Source organism: Nicotiana tabacum, chromosome 23, assembly GCF_000715075.1.
Source record: "Nicotiana tabacum cultivar K326 chromosome 23, ASM71507v2, whole genome shotgun sequence".
Taxonomy (NCBI): Eukaryota; Viridiplantae; Streptophyta; class Magnoliopsida; order Solanales; family Solanaceae; genus Nicotiana; species Nicotiana tabacum.
In genome coordinates this window covers 110286500-110309189 of record NC_134102.1, presented here as the reverse complement: position 1 = coordinate 110309189, position 22690 = coordinate 110286500, and the positions used below count along the sequence as shown (strand labels likewise).

General features: G+C 36.5%; 1 protein-coding gene across 1 annotated transcript; it reads left to right on the top strand.

Annotated features, from left to right (window-relative positions):
- The first annotated feature begins 9301 nt into the window (after positions 1-9301).
- Positions 9302-21644, top strand: LOC107760293 (uncharacterized). Its single transcript, XM_016578320.2, has 13 exons — positions 9302-9654; positions 9770-9836; positions 9955-10065; positions 11317-11512; positions 15939-16024; positions 16237-16432; positions 16626-16737; positions 17980-18107; positions 18244-18450; positions 18584-18693; positions 19474-19603; positions 19863-20012; positions 21084-21644. The coding sequence occupies exons 1-13, from the start codon at positions 9558-9560 to the stop codon at positions 21303-21305; spliced, it is 1812 nt and encodes a 603-aa protein (XP_016433806.1). The 5' UTR covers positions 9302-9557; the 3' UTR covers positions 21306-21644.
- The last annotated feature ends 1046 nt before the right edge of the window (positions 21645-22690 follow it).

Genomic DNA, 22690 nt, shown 5'->3' with positions numbered 1-22690 from the left:
ATGTTTTGTTAGAAGTCCAAGTACCCGTGCAAATGGTCTAGAACTTGCCCCGAATGTGTTTCTAGGCTAAGTTTTGCTTGTCTTGAGAAGTGATTGTAGCCTCTCCTTGACCCATTTTGAAATTTTTCATGATCCACCAATGATGTTATCCCTAGTCAACCCTTTTGAGCCTAAAGCCTTTCTCATTTGATAACCATGTTACAAGCTTTTACCCGTTTTGTGATGACCCTCTCTTGGCACCCTAGCTTTTCTTAACACTCGTGAGAAGCAAATTGGCGAAAACATAAGTTTGGGGGAGAGACAAGGAGTTTGAAAGTGGTATCAAGGTACAAAAAAAAAAGAGAAAAGAAATGAAGAAAAAGAAAGAACAAAAGAAAAACATAAAAAGAAAGTGAATAAATTGAAGAGTTGAAGGGATTCAAAGAAAAGCAAAAGTGTAAAGCATGGAGAAAACAAAGAAGGAGAAAATGAATATCATGACCAAGAAAAAGTGATGTCAAGTCTCTCTAATTCTCCTAAGGAAAAAGAAAATGACTCAAAGAGTCGGCAAAGCATGAGCCAAAAAGAGAAAATGGAGTGTTTAAGGAAAGATGAACCCGTTCTATTCCAACATTTCCTACCTTAGTCCAAAAGCCTTCATTACATGCCGAAAAAGCCGTACATGATTTCAAGCCGAGTGAGTTTACATTAGTGGTGATTTACATGAGGGTCAAGCATATGGTACTTAGAGCCGTACTTATGACATTCTTTTGAGAGTGATGAGCGAACTTTTCACAAATCATTGAATTGAGTGCTACGTTCTTAAGTGAGATGAGCTAACAAAGAGTATAGGAGGAGGAGTTTGGGATCCACAGTGACCTACATGAAAGTGCAAACTTCCTTGATGAGTAAAGTCAACTCTTGATGCTCAAGTGTCACATTAGAACTATTTGTGCTTTAACCTTCAAAACATTACCTTGTTGATGATTCATAAGTATGGGTAATTGTTGGTCCCAATTGATGTATGTTTGAATTCACCTTAGCTTAGCTGAAATAGCTATTTTCTTGAGGAGGTGGGAATTACCTTATTTGCTTGAGGACAAGCAAAAGCTTAAGTTTGGGGGAGTTGATAAGTGGGAATTTTGACTACTTATTTGCACCTTTTGACTTTCGTTTTAGTTAAAAAATACTTAAAGGTATTCCCGAAAACTGATGAAATATACTTACTTGCAGGAGTATTGGAAAATAAGCCAAAGTGATGAAATTCAACTCAAGAAAGAGTGATTTTGAACAAGGAAAAAAATCAAGCAAAAAGGGCTAAAGTGCGGACCGCAGAATTCTGTCTGCGGCCGCAGAACAAGAAGAAAATTTGACAGTGCTGCAATGCAAAGTGAGGACCGTACAATAATTGTACAGCCGCAGAAGTCAAGGTTCATAGAGTTGGGAATTCAAGACAATCAAGATCTGCGGACCGCACTATAATTGTGCGGCCACAGAAATTAAATATGCGGCCGCACCCAAAATTGTGCGGACCGCAGAACTCAAGATGTGCGGCCAGACCCAGAATTGTGCGGTCCGCATAACTCAAGAATTGTGGCCGCAGTTTAGAATTGTGCGATCGCAGAAACCACTCCTGTCAAGAGTTGCAGCAAAGTGCGGACCGCACACAAAATTGTGCGGCCGCAGAACCTCCTAAAGGGCAATTTTGTCCGAAAATTTCAGCTTTGTATAAATAGACTACTTTCACGAAATTAGGTCAAGTTTTGAATATCTGAAAGTTGGTAGCCATTTTTCTTTACTGGTTTAGGAAACTTTATCATAGCTTGTCAATTTTAAGGAATTTCATATATTTATTATTAAATATGAGTTTAATCATCTTTCTTCTTTATTTTCTTCTTCACCCACTATGAGTAGCTACATTTTTAGTTAGGGTTGTGACCCAACCCTAGTGTGGGTACCTAATGGGCGTTTGATTTAGGGATTATTTATGATTGGGTGTGTAATATTTAGCCTAGTTCTTGCTATAATTGTAGAATTAATGGTTGCAAATATTGATTCAAGCCTATTTGACTTAGTCTCTACTTGAAAAAGAGAGACTTAGTCTAGAAAAACTTGGCTAACAAGAAATTGGGATGGACTCAAGAAATTGATAGTCCCAATTAAAGGGTTGAATCTAGAGATAGTAAAACCCGACTTGAGCATCTATCAACTGTTTTGTGCATTACCCATTTGGACTTGAGAAAGCCAAATTGGGCAAAACCACTCTATTACCGAGAGGTATTGAGTGGGTAATTGTGTGTTGATTGCTATAATACACCCCGAACAACAAAACCCGCTCTAAAGCCCACAACCCGTTAGGCAAATACCTAGGTGGAAGTCACAGCCCTAAATCTTTTACATACTTGAAAAACAACACCAAAAATATTATTCTCTAGCTTTACATTTGCAAACCGTAGCATAATTTAGAAGTAGAATCAAAACACAGTTTGTGAAAGTGCATCTTAGACACTTTACGTGCTTAATTCAAATATATACCTAATCACATCTACGCTCCCTGTGGATTGATCCTGACTCCTAGTTGGGTATTATTATTGCAATCGACCGCTTCATAACCCCAAACTGAGGTGTGATTTGGGCGAGATCAAGTCTCATCTTTGTGCGTTGTGGTGGAGCCACTAGAAAGGTACTGGTATGGGCCACACTCACCAAACATACTAGAACATCCTTAAGTACTGGCATATACTGGAGCGCAACCCGATCCCACCATATCAATAAAAATTATCCCTAATTTCACATGTTGTGGCGTGCAACCCGATCCATAAATAAACCAATACATACAATCAATTTAACAACTCGAATTATAAGAATCTCTACGATTAACGAATATGAAAGGTACAAATCAAGAAGGAATCTCGTACCAAATCATGAAATGCTACAATTAATACTGAGAAACAAGATAAGTCAAATATATAACAGGTTAAAGGGCACAAGTAAGCAATTAAGGCAAGTATCAACTAAGCATAGGAGCATGAAAAAAAAATTAACATTTATAATGCGAGAATAATAAATGACAGGTAGCAAGTTAAGTCATAGGAAGCAATTAAGGCATGTAACAATCAAGACATGGAATGCTATAATTAATGAAATACGGGTAGACATGGAAACAAATAATTGACGGCGTATAGACACTCGTCACCTCGTATATATGTCACTATTCATGAAATTCACATAACATATAGCTCAAGGGTTCAAAATTCCCTCAAATCAAGGTTAGACCCAATATTTACCTCACTCTGCAATCAACTCAAGATTCAACCACGGCCTTACCTTTCGAACAAGCCTCCAAACCAAACAAATCTAGCAAATTATTAACGAGATAATTCAAAATAAGCCTTAAAAACTACCCACAAATAAAAGAGGTTCAATTTAGATCATTATTGAAAAAGTCAACAAAAACCGACCCCGGGCCCGCTTGGTCAAAATTCGAGGTTCGGACCAAAACTCAATCACCCATTTACCCTCGAGTCCGATTATGTAATTAGTTTCGAAATCCAACCTCAATTCGAGGTCTAAATCCCAAATTTACAAAATCTCTAATTCTACCCAAATCTCTAATTTTTACCATAAAAATCCTAGATTTGATGTTAAAATCTTATGAAATGTAATGGGTAATTGAAAGAAAGTAGATTAGAGTCACTTACCAATGAATTTAGGAAGAAAAGCTCTTGGGAAAATCACATATAAGATGTTTAGGGTTGAGAATTTGAAAGTAATGAACTAATTTCCTTTTCCCTTCTTTTGTATGTTGCAATTGCAACCTGGCGAACCCCGCAAATGCGAGAATTACTTTGCAAATGCGAAGATCCTCCATCTCTGTTGCCATCGCAAATGCGATGGTTTTGTTCGCAAATGCGAACTTGGACTTCCGCAATTGCGACCATTTTGATCGCAAATGCGAACCACTCCCCCCCTCCCCCAGTATTACTTTGCAAATGCAAACTAGTTGTTCGCAAATGCGAACCTGAAAGAAGATATGATCATTCGCAAATGCAAACACCGACCTCGCAAGAGACCTGCACTAGAACCAGCAATTTCTTTAAGTTCAAAAACATCTGCAACCTATTTGAAACTCACTCGAGCCCTCGGGGCTCCAAACCAAACATGCACACAAGTCTGAAAATATCATACGAACTCGCTTGCGCAATCAAAATACCAAAATAATACCTAGAACTACGAATCAAATACCAAAACGAATGAAAATTTCAATGAAACTTAAGAACATGCAACTTTTCAACCGGACGTCCGAATCACATCAAATCAATTCCGTTTTGCACCAAATTTTGCAGACAAGTCATAAATACTATAATGAACTTATACCAAGTTTTAAAATAAAAATCGGGACTCGGTAGCAACAAAGTCAAACCACGGCCAAACTCGAAATTTCTTTAAACCTTTAAACTTCTAGTTTTTAATAAATTATGATATATCAAGTTAGGGACTTTCGAATTCGATTTCGGGCATACACCCAAGTCCCAAATCACGATACGGATCCACCGAGACCGTCAAAATACTGATCAGGGTCCGTTTGCTCAAAAACGTTGACCGAAGTCAACTCAAATGAGTTTTAAGGCACGATTTCATATTTTTGTCAATTATTTTCACATAAAAACCTTCTCGAAAAAGACACAGTTTGTGCACGCAAATCGAGAGAAGTCTAAACGGTGCTAATTAAGGTTTCGAAGCACATAATTGAGGGTTAAAATTATAAATGACCTATCGGGTCATTACATTCATGATATACATGACTGGCAGACATGATTATGTTCTTATAACTAATTTTATTTTTGCTTATGACGATAAGAGTGATAATTGATATTTTCATAAAGGCTCGGGAGTAAGTCCCACAACACTCTTAGAATAAGGCATCGAGTTCAAGTACTGGTGTACCGTAATAATAAGATGTTGGGTTCGAGTCCCGTTGATTAAGGCCTAATACGTCTTTATGAAGGTAAGATATTGGGTTCAAGTCTCAATGCATCATATTGATGATTATAATGATGCTGAGTTTGAAAGAAGACAATATCATTACCGTGGCGATATGAATTGGCGTGGTCGTGGCAAAGAACGAAATAATAATCGTCATCATGGTAGTAATTATAAAAAGAAGAACAATAAGGGTTCTCAATATATCCTTCAAAAGGTGAAGGCAATGTTTACCATCAAATCGATATGGAAAAATAATAAAGCACATTGCAATAATTATACTTCATTCCTTGAAGAGAATGTGACTTTTGATAAACATTTAGAATGCAAACATATTCCTGAAGGTGAATGTGGCAATATGTGATAAAGGTAATAAATAAAGACGTGGAATGCATGATTGGATAAATATCACACAACTCACCTGTAAGGAAGGTTTGAGTGAAATAAAAAGAATAAATTTTATTGTGTGACTAGATGAAATGTACTTCACAATTTTTTTTGCAATGCCTTATAAAAATTATTAAAGACAAAAGTAAAGCAAGAGTAGGGTTTTGCCTATAATAATTTTAACCATGATAATAATAATATAATTTTATCCATGGAGGAGATATTCACCATATGGATGGTGTGAAGAAAGATTTTATAGTACAAAATTATTTGAGAGCTCCGGGAGAGCAAATCTAATACTATTTTGGAGGAATAAAATTGATCATGAATAAAAAAATTATATTATAGCAAGTCTCAAAGAAACTTATTAAGTTTCAGAGATATTAGGCAAAGTGATTCTCATATTGAGACTATAAACAATAGGAAGATTAAATATCTTTATATTGCCATAGGGTAAATATGAAAGGTTACCCGGCTTTTCTCTTATTTTATACTATACAATATAAGCATGACGGAATCACATGTCATAGTAAACTAGAGGTTTACTGAAATAAATATCAATTGGCATGACCGGTTTGGCCATCCCGATTCAAATAAGATGCACAAATGCTTGAGAATTCACATTAGCATATATTGAAGAAATAGACGATTCTTCAAGAATTTTCTTGTGGTGCTTGTTCTCGTGATAAATTGATTATTATACCAGCTTAGTTTGGAATTGTATCCCCTGATTTTTGGAATGTATAAGAGTTGATATATATATATATATATATATATATACACACACACACACACACACATTTCTGCGGCCCACTAAGTGACCGGATATAGACCGTTTACTATTATATGATTTCATAAATGCATCTTTGGCCAAATGTGCATTTGTTATCAACTTGCAATTTGACCTTTACAAGGTTGTTTGCTCACATATTAGAGAACAATTCCAAATTAGTGAATGATGATGGTTTTGATAATGCCGGTTAGTTTAGCAAAAATTATACGCCTCTAATTATAGCAAAACTATTGGTTATGAGAACAAAACTCTAAAAAAAAAAGGAATTTGGTATGAGATGTATTATTTAATATACAACAGCACTTGTACGCATCTAGCCAACAAGTTATTGATAAATTCTCCATGTCACAATTGTTTCAGGGTCATGAATCAAATAATTTTTATCTAAAAATATGAATGTGCTATATGATTTAATTAACCATAACGCACAAAGATGGTTCCCTAAAGAATGACGGGGATATGTGTTGGTGATCCAACATTATGGGGAGAAAATTAGCAGCTGAAAAAGTAATAGTACATGAAATGAATTATTATGAGTATTTTTAGATCCTCGTACAAGAAAATATGAACTTGAAGTTCAAGTGATAATTCATTTGCAAAATATCGCCAGACAAATTTATTGACCCAAAAGCTAAATATCATATTTCAGCCGCTAATGCTCCAAATAAAATAAAGTTAATGAAGGACAAAGTCTATGGCACGCATGAAGTATAATAGACTAATCGATTTCAAAAATAAAACTCCTTGAAGAAGGAGATGAGAAATTGATCAAGATGGTCATAATACGCATAATAAGGAGACAAGTGTTGTATAAGAGCACTGCAACATAACACTTTATGAGACCTCATGGGAAAGGCTCAAGTACCTGAAAATAATGAGATCTCGATAAGTTAGGTCTTTATTGAGTGATGATGAAATCGATGTAAAATGATCGTCGACGATATTGTTGATATAATGTAGCGCTCAATATTATTAATATTGATGAGGATCTTGAGCTCAAATCTATCATGTAATGTGGACAGATAAATGATTGAAAAAAATAAAAAATATACAATCAAGATTGACTTCACCTGAAAAATGTGAAGTTGGACGGATAGTCCCAACACCTGAAAGTATAAAGCCCCATGAGGTACAAATATATTTTTGTGCAAAAAGTGAAATGAAAGACAAGTCTATAGATATAAAGATGACTTGTAGTACAAGATTTTCGTAATTATCCTGGCATTAGTTATATGAAGACATATTCTCCTTTGGTGGATGCAATCACATTTAGGTATCTTATTAGTCTAGCAATTCATGAAAAACTTGATATGTGTCTTATGAATATTATCACGGCCTATTTATATGGCTCACCGGACAACGAATTTTTTATGAAAATCTTTGAAAGATTCAAAGTGCCTGAAACATACAAAGATTCCGGGAAAACTTGTTGGATAAAGCTTCAGAAATCCTTATACGGATTGAAGCAATCAAGGCGCATGTGGTATAATCGCCTTAGCGAATACCTATTGAAAGAAGGGTACAATAATGACCCAATTTGTCCTTGTGTCTTTACAAAAAAATCTGGATCTGAATTTTTCATAATAATTGTGTATGTTGATGACTTAAATATCATTGGAACTCCTGAAGAGCTTCCAAAGGCAGTAGAATGTTTAAAGAAAAGAATTTGAAATGAAAGATCTTGGAAAGACAAATTTTTATCTTGGCTTACAAATTAAGCATTTGAAAAATGGAATATTTGTCAATCACAGTAGAATGTTTGAAGAAAAGAATTTGAAATGAAAGATCTTGGAAAGATAAAATTTTGTCTTGGCTTACAAATTAAGCATTTGAAAAATGGAATATTTGTCAATCAATGTACATTGAAAATATTTTGATGCACTTTTATATGGATATAACATATTCATTGAGTACCCCCGATGGTTGTGAGATCGCTTGATATAAATAAATATCCATTTCGTCCTCGTGAAAATAATGAAGAACTTCTAAGTGCTGAAATACCATATCTTAGTGCGATTGGAGCGTTAATGTATATTGCTAATCATTCTAGACTAGATATAGCTTTTTCTGTAAGTTTGTTAGCAATATTTAGTTCTTTCCCAACACAAAGACACTGGAATGGTATTAAGAATCTATTCAGATATCTGCGAGGGACCATTGATATGAGATTATTTTATTCAAATGAATCTAGGTCAGAACAGATTGGTTATGCAGATGCAGGATATTTGTATGGCCCACATAATTGTCAATCTCAAATAGGCTATTTATTCATATGTGGAGGTACTGCTATATCATGGTGCTCAACAAAACAAACTCTGATTGCTACTTCTTAAAATCACGCAGAGATAATAGCAAATCATGAAGCGAGTCGAGAATGCTTTTTGTTGAGATCAATAACTCAACATATTCAGGAGATATGTAGTGAAAAGGATATTCCAATAATATTGTATGAAGACAATGTTGCATGTATAACTCAACTAAAAGTGAGATGTATTAAAGGAGATAGAACAAAACATATTTCACCAAAATTCTTTTTCACGCATGATCTTCAAAAGAATGGTGAATTAAATGCGCAACACATTCGTTCAAGTAATAATTTGATAGATTTGTTCACTAAGGCATTATCGACATCAACATTTGAGAAGTTGAGATACAAGATTGGAATGCGCCGTCTCCGAGATATTAAATAAAGTTTTTATCATGGGGAGAAATACGCGTTGTACTCTTTTTTCCTTAACCGAATTTTGTCCCATTTGGGTTTTCCTGGTAAGGTTTTTAATGAGGCAACTCTTAAGTGCGTATTAGATGATATGTGTACTCTTTTTTATTCACTAGGATTTTTTTACTTGATTTTTCTTAGTAAGGTTTTAATGAGGCACATTATATGTTAATGAACATCCAAGGGGAGTGTTATAAATCCTGCAAGTATTGCAACGATGAATGTCCATATAACATGTTTTGGAATGGTTTTGTATTCATAACAGATTTTGGACTAGTTTTATATTCATTAACATATTTGGATTAGTTCTATATTCATAACATATTTGGATTGATTTTCTAATAATAAAATATTTTTATTAATAGGTTCAGCGATGAACCTAATCCATAAAGTTGAAAATGTCTCTTCTAATATTATTGTTTCCTTGTTCTAATTAATTGCATACTAGTGCTTGTTGTATTTGCTTTTATTTCGTAACAACGACCACTTTTTTTTGCCCCACTTTTTTTTGCCCTTTTCATTAATCTATAGTAAGTAATCTATCCATTCTTAACATCATGTCCAAAAAGTTAACCAAAAAATAACTAATTCTAAAAAAAACCCAAATAAAAAAACCCAGGACATTTCTGCGATAGGGTCTCGTCAAACGTAAATCAGAAAACGTAGGTCGCTCCGCCGTAAGCTAATTTCTGGACAATGGCAAAGCAGAAAGAAACTTCCGCCATGGAAATCGACGATCAGGCTTCTATTCCTTCTGATCAGATCACAACTAACCCTAAGTTCTCCGTCAATGGTAAGAGCTTATGCGTTGAAACTTCTTCGTTCGTTTCTCCAATTGCCATGAAAATTTTGGAATGTTCTTATCTTTTAGATCACTGAATTTTAACTACTTTTATATGGTTTTGTAGTGTTACAGCTTTTAAAATCTGCTCAAATGCAGCATGGATTGCGATTCGGTGATTACGCTCGTTACAGGTACGATTCCGTCACACACCCACACACATGTTCAGCAGAAAAATGAATCAAATTCCTTAGGTATAATTTGTTTTGAGTGATTTTGGTGTAAAAGGATTTAGAAAATTGGAATTTGCAGGAGGTATTGTACGGCTCGATTAAGGAGATTGTATAAATCGCTCAAGTTCACTCACGGGCGTGTGAAATACACTAAGCGTGCGATTTCAGTAGCTACGGTCACTGAAGTGAGGTGTGTGTGCTTTTATGTTGTTTGTGATGTGTTGTTATTGCTAGTGTTAAATTTGGTGTGTTATTTGAGTGATGGATTGGTTGTAATTTCCCAGTTTTTTGGGTTTCATTGGTTGAATTAATGGACACCTAGAGTGGCAGAACATATAGAAATGCCTTATGAAAATGATATTTACTTTTTTGAAACTGAATGAAAATGATATTTACTTGTGACAACAATGCCAAGTATTCTTCAATTTCAAACTAATTAGGGTCGAAAATATGAATCCTTTATATGCATCCCGTTTTGGTTGATCTGTTTGTCTTAAAGACAAATGCGGGATTTCCTAAAACTAACCATTCTTAAAATCTCACACCTTTTTAAAATACTGGTGGTGTATGGGAGAGCTTGTGCACTCCTCGATTATTCCACCGCGTACTTGCTACCTCCCACTAGTAAAGGTGCTGAATAACTTTAGCTACCAATTTTTTATCTCTGCTCGGACTCGAATATGATCTCTCATGATTTTCATTTCACATTAGATCACACTTATTATTGCATCGATATCAGTGTTGTCAAAGGTGTGCTTAAAGCGTGCTTAAGCCCTGGAGCGAGGCGCAAAACATGATGAGCTCTTCACCTCGCTTAATGGGTGCTTTAGTGTCGTCATCAAGGCTAAGACATACTTTTCCTTCCCAATGAGCGTACCTAATGAGCGTAATCCCGAAGAGGCGACACTAAACAATTGTTATTCACTTTATCGTAATCCTTTTTTTTTTAATTTCTTTGTCCATATAATTTTATTCATGCTTATAAGTATTAGTCTTGGACTACACATAGATATTTGTATTTTTTCTCCCTTAGTCCATTTGCGTCTTTCTTCGTTAAAGCCCATGCTTTATTTGCGCTTTGCGCCTAAAGCCCCAATGGACCTTTGGGTTCTTTTATTCAACAATGTATGTTTGGAAGTCTAAGTTCTAATTTCTCACATTATTTGATTGTTGATTAGGCTATCATGATGCCTTGTTTAGGGCTGCTATCATGACTCCTTCTTTAGAGCTTTTGGATGCATTTTCTTGAGTTATTTCTAAAAGTTGAAATGTTAAAGATCTAGTCCCTCGAAGAAGTATATAGAGGGAAGTATTGTACGTTTTTGGTGAGACAGGAGCCTATTGAGTCATGAACAATCTTATCTGCCCAATATGAGTCATAGTTGTATTGAACTTGTCAGACTCAAAACATAACAATGTAAATGATTTGGGCTCATTGTAGGTTTCTTCACTTGGTTCTCTATACAGCTGAGAGAGCTTGGAGTCATGCTATGGAAAAGAAAACATTGCCTGATGGACCAAATGCACGCCAAAGAAGCTATCTCATTGGTCGGTTGAGAAAGGCGGTTAAATGGGCTAGTCTTTTTCAGGAATTGTGTTCCTTCAAGGGAGACTCGAGAACATCTTTAGAAGCGGAGGTATGCTTCTTGTAGCATGATTCTCATATACCTGACATTATGCTTGCTCATGAGAGCATTTGATTTAGTCATTAGCCCAAACTTTTAGTCTTCTGATCCAATGCTGAGGTGCTGAGTTGTTGATATTCTCAAAATGCTTTTTCCTTCATGCTATCCTTGAAGTTCTCCTCATTCATTTTTCTTTTGCTGGGGATGATTATCTTTCAAACTCTTGCTTTTGTCAACGTGAAAGTTGGTTTCAGATTTACTGGCTAATAGCTGACACTACCACTACCGCTTTAGCCGGCAAAAATCATTATGGTCCATGATGAATTTTTACTTCCGGTTAAGAACCTTTCTTTAAACAATGCCTGAAGTTTTAGCCTTTAGGAGGGCCATTTGTTGTATGAAAGTTTCAAGAATTACCATTTGAAGTGCTGAGATGGGAGGGAAGTTTCAGATCATCTAAAGTTATCATATGTTTCTCGTGTACTTGTTAATCAACTATCAACTATACCTCAATCCCGAATTAGTTGGGTTTGATGATATGAATCATCTATATATTTCATTCTATTTGGGTCCATTTCATTATAATACTGGTAAGCAATTTGTCTTTTGAGGCAAATTAGATTCTCTAAATCTTGTATTTATCTCAAACTGGACCTAGTGTAAGTGTAAAAACAACAATTGATTATTAACCTCGTCTAGTTGATATCTTTATATGGATTTTTTTCTTCCATTCTATTTTATTCTTAGTTAAGTCTACAGTGATTCCTAAAGAATGTAGATCTTTTGAGAAAACTTCTCTCAATGTAATTTTAGATTTACCTCGTTCCTTTTAGCCCTTTCAATCACCATAGTGGTGCACCTATGAACCTAAATGACGTTGAGGATTCATCATACTGTAATTTGTTAATGGAGCAATCATCTTTAATTTACAACAATCATCTTTAATTTGTTAATGGAACCGACGGTGAAGCTTACACAGTGGAGTTATCTTATACTTTCTATGATTTCATAAGTGCTAGCATCTTTGTGTAGGTAGTAGCTTATTCTCTTAAAGGATAAAACAAATCAATCCAATGACTTACTTGGATAAAAAATATAGAAAAACAATAAAAAGAAGGATAAAAAGTAAAGAAAACTAGAAAAGAGCCTCACGGGGATGACAACAAGGGGTCCAATCTTGCTGTTGAAATTTTAAGGAAAAGAAATATACATATGTTAGCTGGTTTTATCAACAACGTGGTCCACTTGTAGCTACACAGAGAGGTTGTTAGTCAGTTACGGTGGACACTGCACAGTAGTGAAACTGTTCTGTGCACAGCGGTTAATGTTGGCTATGGTCAAGGATGTGAGACGTTCAAAAGAAGAAAAAACCTAGCTCCTTTGGCTATCATTCCGATTCTAAATAACTGTTTTAGTGCTGCCCATTTCCACTATTCTATCTGCACTTCCATGAGACTACTCATTTACCTGACCAAGTTTCTTTGCTCTATACCAATTTTCTTTTAAGGAGGTGGTACAATTTAAAATCTGCTTTTAAGTTTGTATAATTGGTGGTGCAATTCACCTTGCCTTTTGAGAACCTTTCTTTTATATGTTGGTGGTAGAACATAGAATCAAATGTAGAAAATTATATTAGGTTGCAAATTCTCTACTTTTTGGTATACTGCAAAATATAGGAGATTTTCCCATTATTAATAAAATTATTTACCTTATAAAAAATAGAGAATCAAACTCTGCAGATTGTAGAAAATAGGAAGTTCTTGGAGATTTTGCATAGTCAATAGTTACAACAACAACAACCCAGTATAATCCCACATGTGAGGTTTGGGGAGGGTAGTGTGTACGCAAACTCAGTATTGTAAATAGCGCTCGCTACGTCGCTAATACCGAGTAGCGACGCGAAGCGAGGCTCAGACACTTTTTTTGGTATGTTGCGATGCGTTTTTAAAAAGCGCCGACGAGGCGAAGTAGCGCCGGCGAGGCGAGGTAGCGACAGAGGCGTCGCTTTTAAAAAAAAAAGAAGAGACTTAAATAAAAGTTAGGGTTTTCTTGACTCCCAGGTACCTGTTTCTTCTTTCTTCTTTCTTCTTTCTTTCTTTTTTTCTTCTTCTTTCTTTTCTCTTTCTTTTTCCGGCAGTAAGCTTCTCTTCTTTCTTTTTCCGGCAGTAAGCCTCTGTTTTTCCGGCGTCTTTTCCGGCAGTAAGCCTCTCTTCTTTCTTCCTTTTCTTTTTTTCTTTTTCAGGTATTAAGTCTTCTTTGTTCTTCTTCTTTCCGGCAACAACTGATTTCCAACAGAAATATTCTTTCTTTCTTTTCTTTCACCTCTGTTTTTGCTTCTCTTCTTTCTTCTTCTGTTTCTCTCTTTTGATTTTTTTTTCCAGTTTAGTAAACAATTACTTGCATATTAACTTCTCTCTATAATTACAATTTCAATTAACTGTTATTTTCTCTCTTTAATTACAATTAATTTCTCTCTATAAACAGTATATTAAAATATTTGATTTCTATCTATTGAGTTTTTGAATTTATATATTTATTAATATGCTGTTGTTATTGAGTTTTTAGTTATTTATATATGCAAATTTAATATTTTTTTTGTATTAATTGGCACTTCACATAAAAAAGGCGAGCGCTACGCTTCTCGCTTCTTGCCTCAGTAAAGCGGGCCCTCATCGCTTTTTGTCGTCTCACGCTATTTAAAACACTGCGCAGACCTTACCCCTACCTCGGGGTAGAGAGACCCTCGGCATAAGTAGATGAAAAAGAGGCAATGGAACAGTAACAACAACAATACGTTAGGAAGACAGTCCCAACAACCTAAGAATAAAAAAAAGAAAAGGAAAATGCAGTATCGTCAATCAGAGCACTGGAAAGGTACTAGGCAACCGGAGCAGAAAATCAATACGAACACAATAAGTACCACTATCAAACTAAAGCAGGACACTAACAAACTAGCCTAACACCCTCAATGGGGAAGAAAAACGCTCAACTACCTACTAACCTACGACCTTAATACTCGCCCTCCAAACCTTCCTATCTAAGGTCATGTTCTCGGTTAGCGGGAGTTGCGCCATGTCCTGCATGATAACCTCTCCCCAATATTTTATAGGCCGTCCTCTACCTCTTCTCAGACATGACAAGGCCAACCGCTCGCACCTCCTAACCGGGGCGTCAAGGCTTCTCCTCCGCACGTGCCCGAACCAACTAAGCCTCGCTTCCCGCATTTTATCATCCATGGGTGCCACCCCCCACCTTTGCCCGAATATCTTCATTCCTAATCTTATCCAACATAGTATGTTCGCACATCCACCTCAACATCCTCATTTCTGCTACTTTCATCTTCTGGATATGAGAATTCTTGACTGACGAACACTCTGCCCCATACAACATGGCCGGTCTAACCACCGCTCTATAAAACTTGTTTTAAGTTCTGGTGGCACCTTTTTGTTACACAAGACGCCAGATGCTAACCTCCATTTCATCCATCTTGCCCCTATACGGTGTGTGACATCCTCGTCGATCTCCCTGTTCCCCTGGATAATTGACCCAAGATACTTAAAACTCCCTTTCTTGGGGATGACTTTGAATCAAGCCTCACGTCACAGTCCGTTTCCCCCGTTATGTCACTTAACTTGCATTCTAAGTATTCTGTCTTGGTCTTGCTCAACTTGAAACCTTTAGACTCCAGGGTCTGTCTCCAAACCTCCAGCCTCTCGTCGATACCGCCTCGCGTCTCATCAATCAGGACTATATCATCAGCAAATAACATACACCATGGCACCTCTCCTTGAATATGATGTGTCAGAGCGTCTATCGCCAAGACAAATAGGAAAGGGTTGAGCGCAGATCCTTGGTGTAACCCCCATTACCACCGGAAAATGCTCCGAATCACCTCCCACTGTCCTAACCCGAGTCTTAGCTCCATCATACATGTCCTTAATCACCCAAATGTATGCTACCGGAACACCTTTAGCCTCCAAACACTTCCAAAAAACCTCTCTCGGGACCTTGTCGTACGCTTTCTCTAGGTCAATAAACACCATGTGCAAATCCTTCTTCCTATCCCTGTTCCACCAACCTCCTGATAGGATGGATAGCTTCCGTAGTTGAACGACCAGGCATGAACCCGAATTGATTCTCTGATAAAGACACCGACCTCTTCACCCTCGCTTCCACTACCCTCTCCCACACTTTCATAGTATGACTATGCATAGTCAATAGTTAATTAATCTAAATTACTGAATATCCAAGTTATTCCATTTCCTTCTCTAGTCACTCCCTTTTAGCATTGTTATTATTTTTTTCATTGCTCACGGTGTTCTGTTTTGTGTTTTTTTTTATGCTTGAAGCGATTCAACGTGGTTTTTAATTGTTGACTCAAATCTTCGAAAGTTTGATCTTTTAAAGTTATTGTGCAATCTTGTTTGCTAATCTGCAGGCTTATGCTGCATACATGAAAGGGAGTTTATTATTTGAACAAGATCAGAATTGGGACGTTGCTCTAAAATGCTTCAAAAGCGCCAGGTACCTTAGTCTTATGGAGATGTATGCTTCTCTATTGCTGAGAAAAAAATGCCCAGTGTGTCTAGTTTGTTTCTAATTGAAGTCTGTAGAGGAAGTTATGCAAAATCTCTCCATTTTCCTGCTCCCTATATCCACTTCTCTTATTAGATATTAGAATTATACTATTGTTTCATCAAGGTCCTGAGTGCCCGCTATCTGACTAATTTGAATAGAGCTGTGTATGAGGAACTTGGAAAATATGGAGATCTAGAGAACCAAGTATTGTGCCGTGAGCGGGTTGAGGAACTAGAACCTAGTATCAGATATTGCTTACACAAGATTGGTGAGTCTAACCTACAAACTTCTGAACTCGTTTCCATCGGTGAAATGGAAGGGCCTGCTCTGGACCTTTTCAAAGCAAAGTTGGAGGTGAGCTGTCATTTCTAAGTGTATCTACGATTTCTAGGCACTCATCTTTGTTGTAAAATATTATTGCGTCCAATGTACCCTGGATGCTGTCTTTCTCTGGAATTTTTGGAAAAACGAGTTTTGAGGATTATTTGCTCCTAATTGATCTATTAGGAGCAAAGGCAAGATCTCAGAGTCTTTTCTTCGTTTACAGGCTGCTATGGCAGAGGCAAGATCTCAGCAGGCTGCATCTATGACCGAATTCCATTGTCTTGGAAATAGATTTCCAATTTCAAATGCAAAGACACGGGTATCCATTTTGAAAGGTATGTAATTACTTCGATGCAAAAGGTAGCACTTTGATTGAAAAATGCATCAATAGCCAACTTTCTGGAAGTTCTCACATTTGCAAGTTTGTTTTATCTATGAGTTTGGAATTCCTAGTCTACCACTTTATACCAAATTCCACTATTTCAACCTAGTTCCGAATTTTGGTATGTATACTTTGTTCTTTAACGAAGCATTTCTAGGCATTCTTCGATGTTCCACTTAGCTTTTGAGTGCCTATACTTGAAGTCTTCGTAGGTTTTGGAGCACTCTCTACGACCCTTGTGAGCTGCCTTCTAGTTTTAAACTTGTTAGCCATTGCAAATTTGCATGTCTAGTCCCTGCGACAGTGAACATATAGCGGAGTATAATATTTGTAGTCCCACATCGGTGGGATGTAGATTTTCGGGGCTCCTTATATGGTCTTGGGCAATACTCATGAGTTGGCTTTTGAGGTCGAGTTAGGCCCAAGGTCCATTTATCATGGTATCAGATCCAGACCCATCCCAATTCATTGTTACCTATGTTGGGCCCCCATTTATATTGTCCACGCTCCAGTTTGCAAGCCTGGGAGTGAGGGGGTGTTGAGTCCCACATCCATGGGATGTAGATTTCCTGGGCTCCTTATATGATCTTGGTAAAACTCACCTCATGAGCTAATTTCTGGGGTTGAATTAGGCCCAAGGTCCATATATCAAATATGCATCAAGATGAGGGAACCAAATATTGTAAGGAAATGCCCAGTAGGAATGCTATGTTACACATAATGCAACGAGTCTTTGATCTTACGAAGAATTATACAAACACATATAGTATACCTAAAAAGGTACATCAATGTTGTTGCTTTTGCAAATCTGAGTGGGAACTAGGCTTTAACTTGAGAGGCTCGTAATTAAGCTTTTCAATTTCTCCTCCTAGTTTTTGCATATCTAGTGATTTGTTCCTTATTAGTCTAAGAAAGAATGACACATTTTCATATTTGGAAATATTTTAATTTTAAACTTCCGATTTTACCCTTAATGATATGCTTCTATATTATCTCACGAATATTTATGGCCACAAGTTTCAAAAGTCTTTTTTTATTAAACTTCCAAAAACCCACCATATAAATTAAAACGGAATGAGAAAATTTTAACCACGTCTTTGGATTTTGGTCAACTAATTGCATATCTGCGTTTAAAACATCATGTTGGGTTTTAACTTTATTTCAAGCTTATATTATGCACTGGAATATGCATCAGCCCAGGAACTGGAGAAAGATATCCATGGTTCAGCCGCTGATTCTCTTCCAGCAGAGAAGAAACTTGTGTTATATGACAAAATATTTGCAGCATATCACGAAGCCAGGAGCTGCATCCGGAATGACCTGGTGAGTAACTACTCATATCATGTGGAAGTTACTGATTTCTTAAAAAAATTCAATTTGATTCTGTTAATTCGTACATCAAAGTAACATCTCCTATGTTAGTCTTCTGTGCATCTTACACACATGTTTTTTCTTCTAGGTTACAGCAGCTAATTCGGAAAATGTGAAAGATGAGTTAAGTGGCTTGGATAAAGCCATTGGTGCAATTTTAGGGCAGAGAACCATTGAGCGGAATCAGTTGTTAGTGAAAATAGCTAAAAGCAAGCTCAACAAGGTCCGTGATGATAAAAATGAAAAGGTCACAAAGCCCGAGGAGCTTGTCCGGCTGTATGATCTATTGTTACAGGTAACAGTTGTTTTGAGTGTTAATTTTTTAGTACGCTTTTAATCAGAGCATTTTAGACCAGAGTTGGCAATATGACAAAGCTCACTTATATGGCTATTTTGGACGACTCTACTAACTGCTCTCTCTGGTGCAGAATACTGCTGATCTTTTTGATCTAGTTAGTTCTGGTAGAGATAGAAAAACGGAAGAAGTTGCTTTAGCTGAAGAGTGTGAGCTGAGAAGCATGGTTTTCCGAGCAGAAAGGTCCGACTTTTCTTACTTTATTAGTATCTTTTAATCTTTCACTGTTTCTTTCATTATGTGATAGTTGAAATGAAGTTTTGTGGAAGGAGAGAGTGAAAGGCTATCTTAATATGGTTTTTAGCATTCATGACTTGGAAAACTAGCATTATTGGCGAATTTACAAAAGGGAGATTTGAAACTTTTGGTGTCCCATATGAGGAAGTTGTACAACTCCGATGTACACTTAAGTGATAATCAATGAAATGGGTCGGTGATACTATGTATGATTATACTTTGCCTATTTGGAGTTATTTAAAATTATGGTTCCAATGTCAGTATCTATTTGGACTTTAATAAAATGTTCATCATCTCAGATGGACATTGTCGGATTGGTATATTTACCTCCTGTCAGTAACTCCACGACTTGACTAGTTTCATTCCACATTTTTATCTTGTGCAAAATTTTGTTCATTTAGATGTGATAGACCTGTATTTGATGCTGCTCATATCAACTTCTTACTAGACATATAGGAACGTTACTGATCCTTCTATGTTAAGACTTAAGCCTGTTCTAAAAAATAATTTTGCTTTTGCACTATGATGAAGTCCTGTTATTTAGTCCTCTTCCCCTTGCTCCCTCTCCATCTTCACCCAGGAAGCGCTAGTCATCTTAGCTTTGCAGGATCTTAGTGTTAGTGAAGTTTTCCACGGTAGCAGATTTGTGTATCTTTAACATAACCTTAGAATGGTTATCTTTTTGTCTGAAATCAATTAAAATCTTTTATTTCAATTTCCTACCAGGTGCTTCTACTTGGCAAAGTCCTACAGTTCAGCAGGAAAGAGGACAGAAGCTTATGCCTTGTACTGTCAAGCTCGTTCTTTAGCTGATGCAGCTCTTAAGAAACTGCAGTCTGCAAATGCTGCTGATCAGGTAAGCACTTTATCAGTCAAATTACCTTCTTTTATTATATAAATTTGATTGTGCATCTGCTGTTAATGTTCGATGATAGATCTCTTAATGTTCGATGATAGAGCTCCCAAGCTGCTTCTTATAGGACGAAATTATGACGCATAATTATAGGATTTCTTATATTTCTTACTTACGCTGCTTCAATCAGCAATGAGTATGAGTGCGAAGGATTCCTCTTTCCCGTTTCTCCTTGTCATTATTTTCTCTCCATCTGTATCAGGCCATGATCAAGGAACTGAAAACACTGTATAACGAGAGTAGATCTAACAGCTGTATAGAGCATGCCAAAGGAATTATGGAGGAGGAGAAGGCTCCAGAAAATCTCTCGAAGAAGATATCAAATATCTCACTAAGTGGAACTGATAAGAAGGTATGATTTGGCCTCCCATATGTCTGTTAAATACTTCTGCAATCATTCCCAGTAGTTAATTTGTTGTATTCGCCTTTTTTGCGATGTTCATGGTGCATATGGAACCACATATCTCTTAGATTACTATATTTAAAACCAAGGAAGGAAATTCATGAGATGTCCTTTGTCGTTGAACCATTTCCAACCTACGTCTTCTATCACCCTTTCTGATTGGGTTTGATTACATTGAAGAAAAAAACTTTGGGTTCTTACGAAGAATAATTATTGACTGTTGAAGTATGTGAACGTGAGACTTGGAACAATAATAGTTTGAACTAATCTTTAATTTTAGAGAGGTTCAAATTCTTGGTAATCCAAAATCTAGTTAACGTTGGATGAGCCTCTCGCTTATCTAGGCAGACGCATTAATGGTTTTCTCCATCTCGTGTCCTTCAGAGGATACTGCATTTTGTGTGCATGATTTTTCAAATCAATAGGCATATTGTCATGAAGTTGTAAATTCTGTTGTTCTTCAAGTATTTGTGCTGGAAAAGGTTTCAACTCATGAGAATGATAATGCAGTGATGGCATTTCTTCCTGTCTTTAAATTCTGCTCGTGAGCCAAAAAAATATCATGTAATATTAATGAGTAAGAATGATTTTTCCTCATTGATAATTCTCGCGTAGCATTTCAGCATTGTGTGTTTGACTTTGACACAAATCATCCCCCCCCCCCCCCAAAACCCAAATAAAAGTTTCAGTTTTACAGTTCTATTCAGGTTTTATCCATTTAGTACCAGATGCTTCCAACTGTTATGACAAGTAATTCTGCGCTGATAAATTTAGGTATTCGACATCTGGTATCACTTAAAATGTTAACGCTGCTTCTCTTTCATTAATTCCATGGCAGTTGATTGCAGATATGTTTTGTATTCCAAGAACTGGGTCCTTTATCATATCTTATTTGTTTAGGGTTGCTTTTAGGCATTATATTTTGCATTTTTCTTTCTTTCCTACTTCGTATAGTTTCTGCTTCCATTTCTTTTTTGTGCTCTTCTGATTCTGTGTAATCCATGTTTTGTACTTCTTCAGGTGGAGAAACTTCTCATGGAAAAAATGGATACATACGAATCAGCTGTTGGTGAAGCCAACATGAAGGTTGCTCCTCGAATTGAAACTTTTCCACCTGCCTTCCAACCAGTTCCTCGCAATCCCATCGTGTTGGATCTGGCTTATAACCTTATTGAGTTCCCATCATTGGATGCTCGGATGAAGAAAGATAAGAAGGGCTTCATTAGTAGATTTTGGGGTTGAGCTTCTCTTTTGTTTGGTCATTGATTTGTCAGTTGCACCATAGAGTCGAGGCAATTTTGTCAAAATTTTAGCTGCAAAATTCTGGACATGCCTTTAGAAATTTTTTTAGTTACCTGAGAAGTTTGAGTTACTTTCATTCTATATGCAGTGTTTTTTTCTGGAGTTTTAATTTTGTAACAGATTTCAAAACAATATTTAAGAGGTCCATTATTTAGTTGCATCAAATGGTTTGCTTGAGCAGACAGGGAACTTATTTAGAATACTCTCAAGTTGCATTATCTCTGTATTTCAACCAAAAAAGATATATAATAAAAGATACCCGAGTTTGTTTTGAGCAAAGCAGGAACATCAATGAGCTCTAGTTCAATTGGAATCAAAGTTCATTTTGTAGACTGCTATGGGTTGGATTCTTAACGATGTGGTTGTCTCTCTGTAGTTGTTTTCAAGTTTTTAATATCTTATTTGACGTGTTTCCAAACTAGTATGTGGAAGTTGAATCATATGGCACATGTATCAGGTTTACAATCGTATTCTCTTTTTGTTGGAGCTGGCAATGGCTCAACTGCTCTTTATGTACACGTAATTGCAACTGGTTAAACATACCTTCTCTGTAGGTATGAGGGCAACTCTTTGGACAGATTTCTTCTAATTGCTGGCCCATTTTCTGTACGCAGTTTAAATTTGCCCAGTTAGGGGTTAGACCTTTTGTTTTGGTTAAGGACTTTAGGTATTCGTCATTCAACAGAACTATAGATCTGTAGATTGATTCGGTTGCATCAGCTCTATTTGACCTACAGACGGTTAGCACATTTCATACTAGTGCTGAAAGTTTTCAACCCTGGCCATTATCTAAACTTCCAACGCTGCATCTAGTCTTCAGAATATTCAGTTACTTGCGCGAATCTTACGCTTTTTAAACTCGAATTTTAGATATAAAAATTGATCAAAATATTGTAAATCCATTAGTTATATGACGTAGGAAGGCAATAGAAATGATTTCAGCTTATATCGGAATCGCAAGTCATGAGAAGTTGATTATGAAATGTCTGGTGATGGACCTATAGTTGGAATAACAGTGCACAATGGCGCTTTGCTTTATTCTCAGCAACTTCTTGCTAAACTAAAGTGTCCTGCTTCCCAGAATCTGAGCCAGCAAAGCTATATACAGGGTTCAAAACAATAAAGAAAAGCACATGGTAGAATATCCTCAATGTCAAATTGATTAATCCGTAAGATGTTCTACTTCCAACAAATTTAACGATATTTATTGCTGCCACTTAAGGAATCAGCAAGTTGCTGCGTCTGTTTTGAAAAAAAAGGCAGTCCGGTGCACAAGGTTCCCGCATTCACACAACATCTAGGGAAGGGCTGCACTCCAAGGGGTG

Excerpts from the sequence above, each read along its gene's own strand:
- LOC107760293 (XM_016578320.2), top strand. The coding sequence starts at position 9,558 with ATGGCAAAGCAGAAAGAAACTTCCGCCATGGAAATCGACGATCAGGCT. Across the intron at positions 16,025-16,236 it reads AAATGCTTCAAAAGCGCCAG|AGCTGTGTATGAGGAACTTG; the intron begins GTACCTTAGTCT and ends TAATTTGAATAG. Across the intron at positions 16,433-16,625 it reads TTTTCAAAGCAAAGTTGGAG|GCTGCTATGGCAGAGGCAAG; the intron begins GTGAGCTGTCAT and ends CTTCGTTTACAG.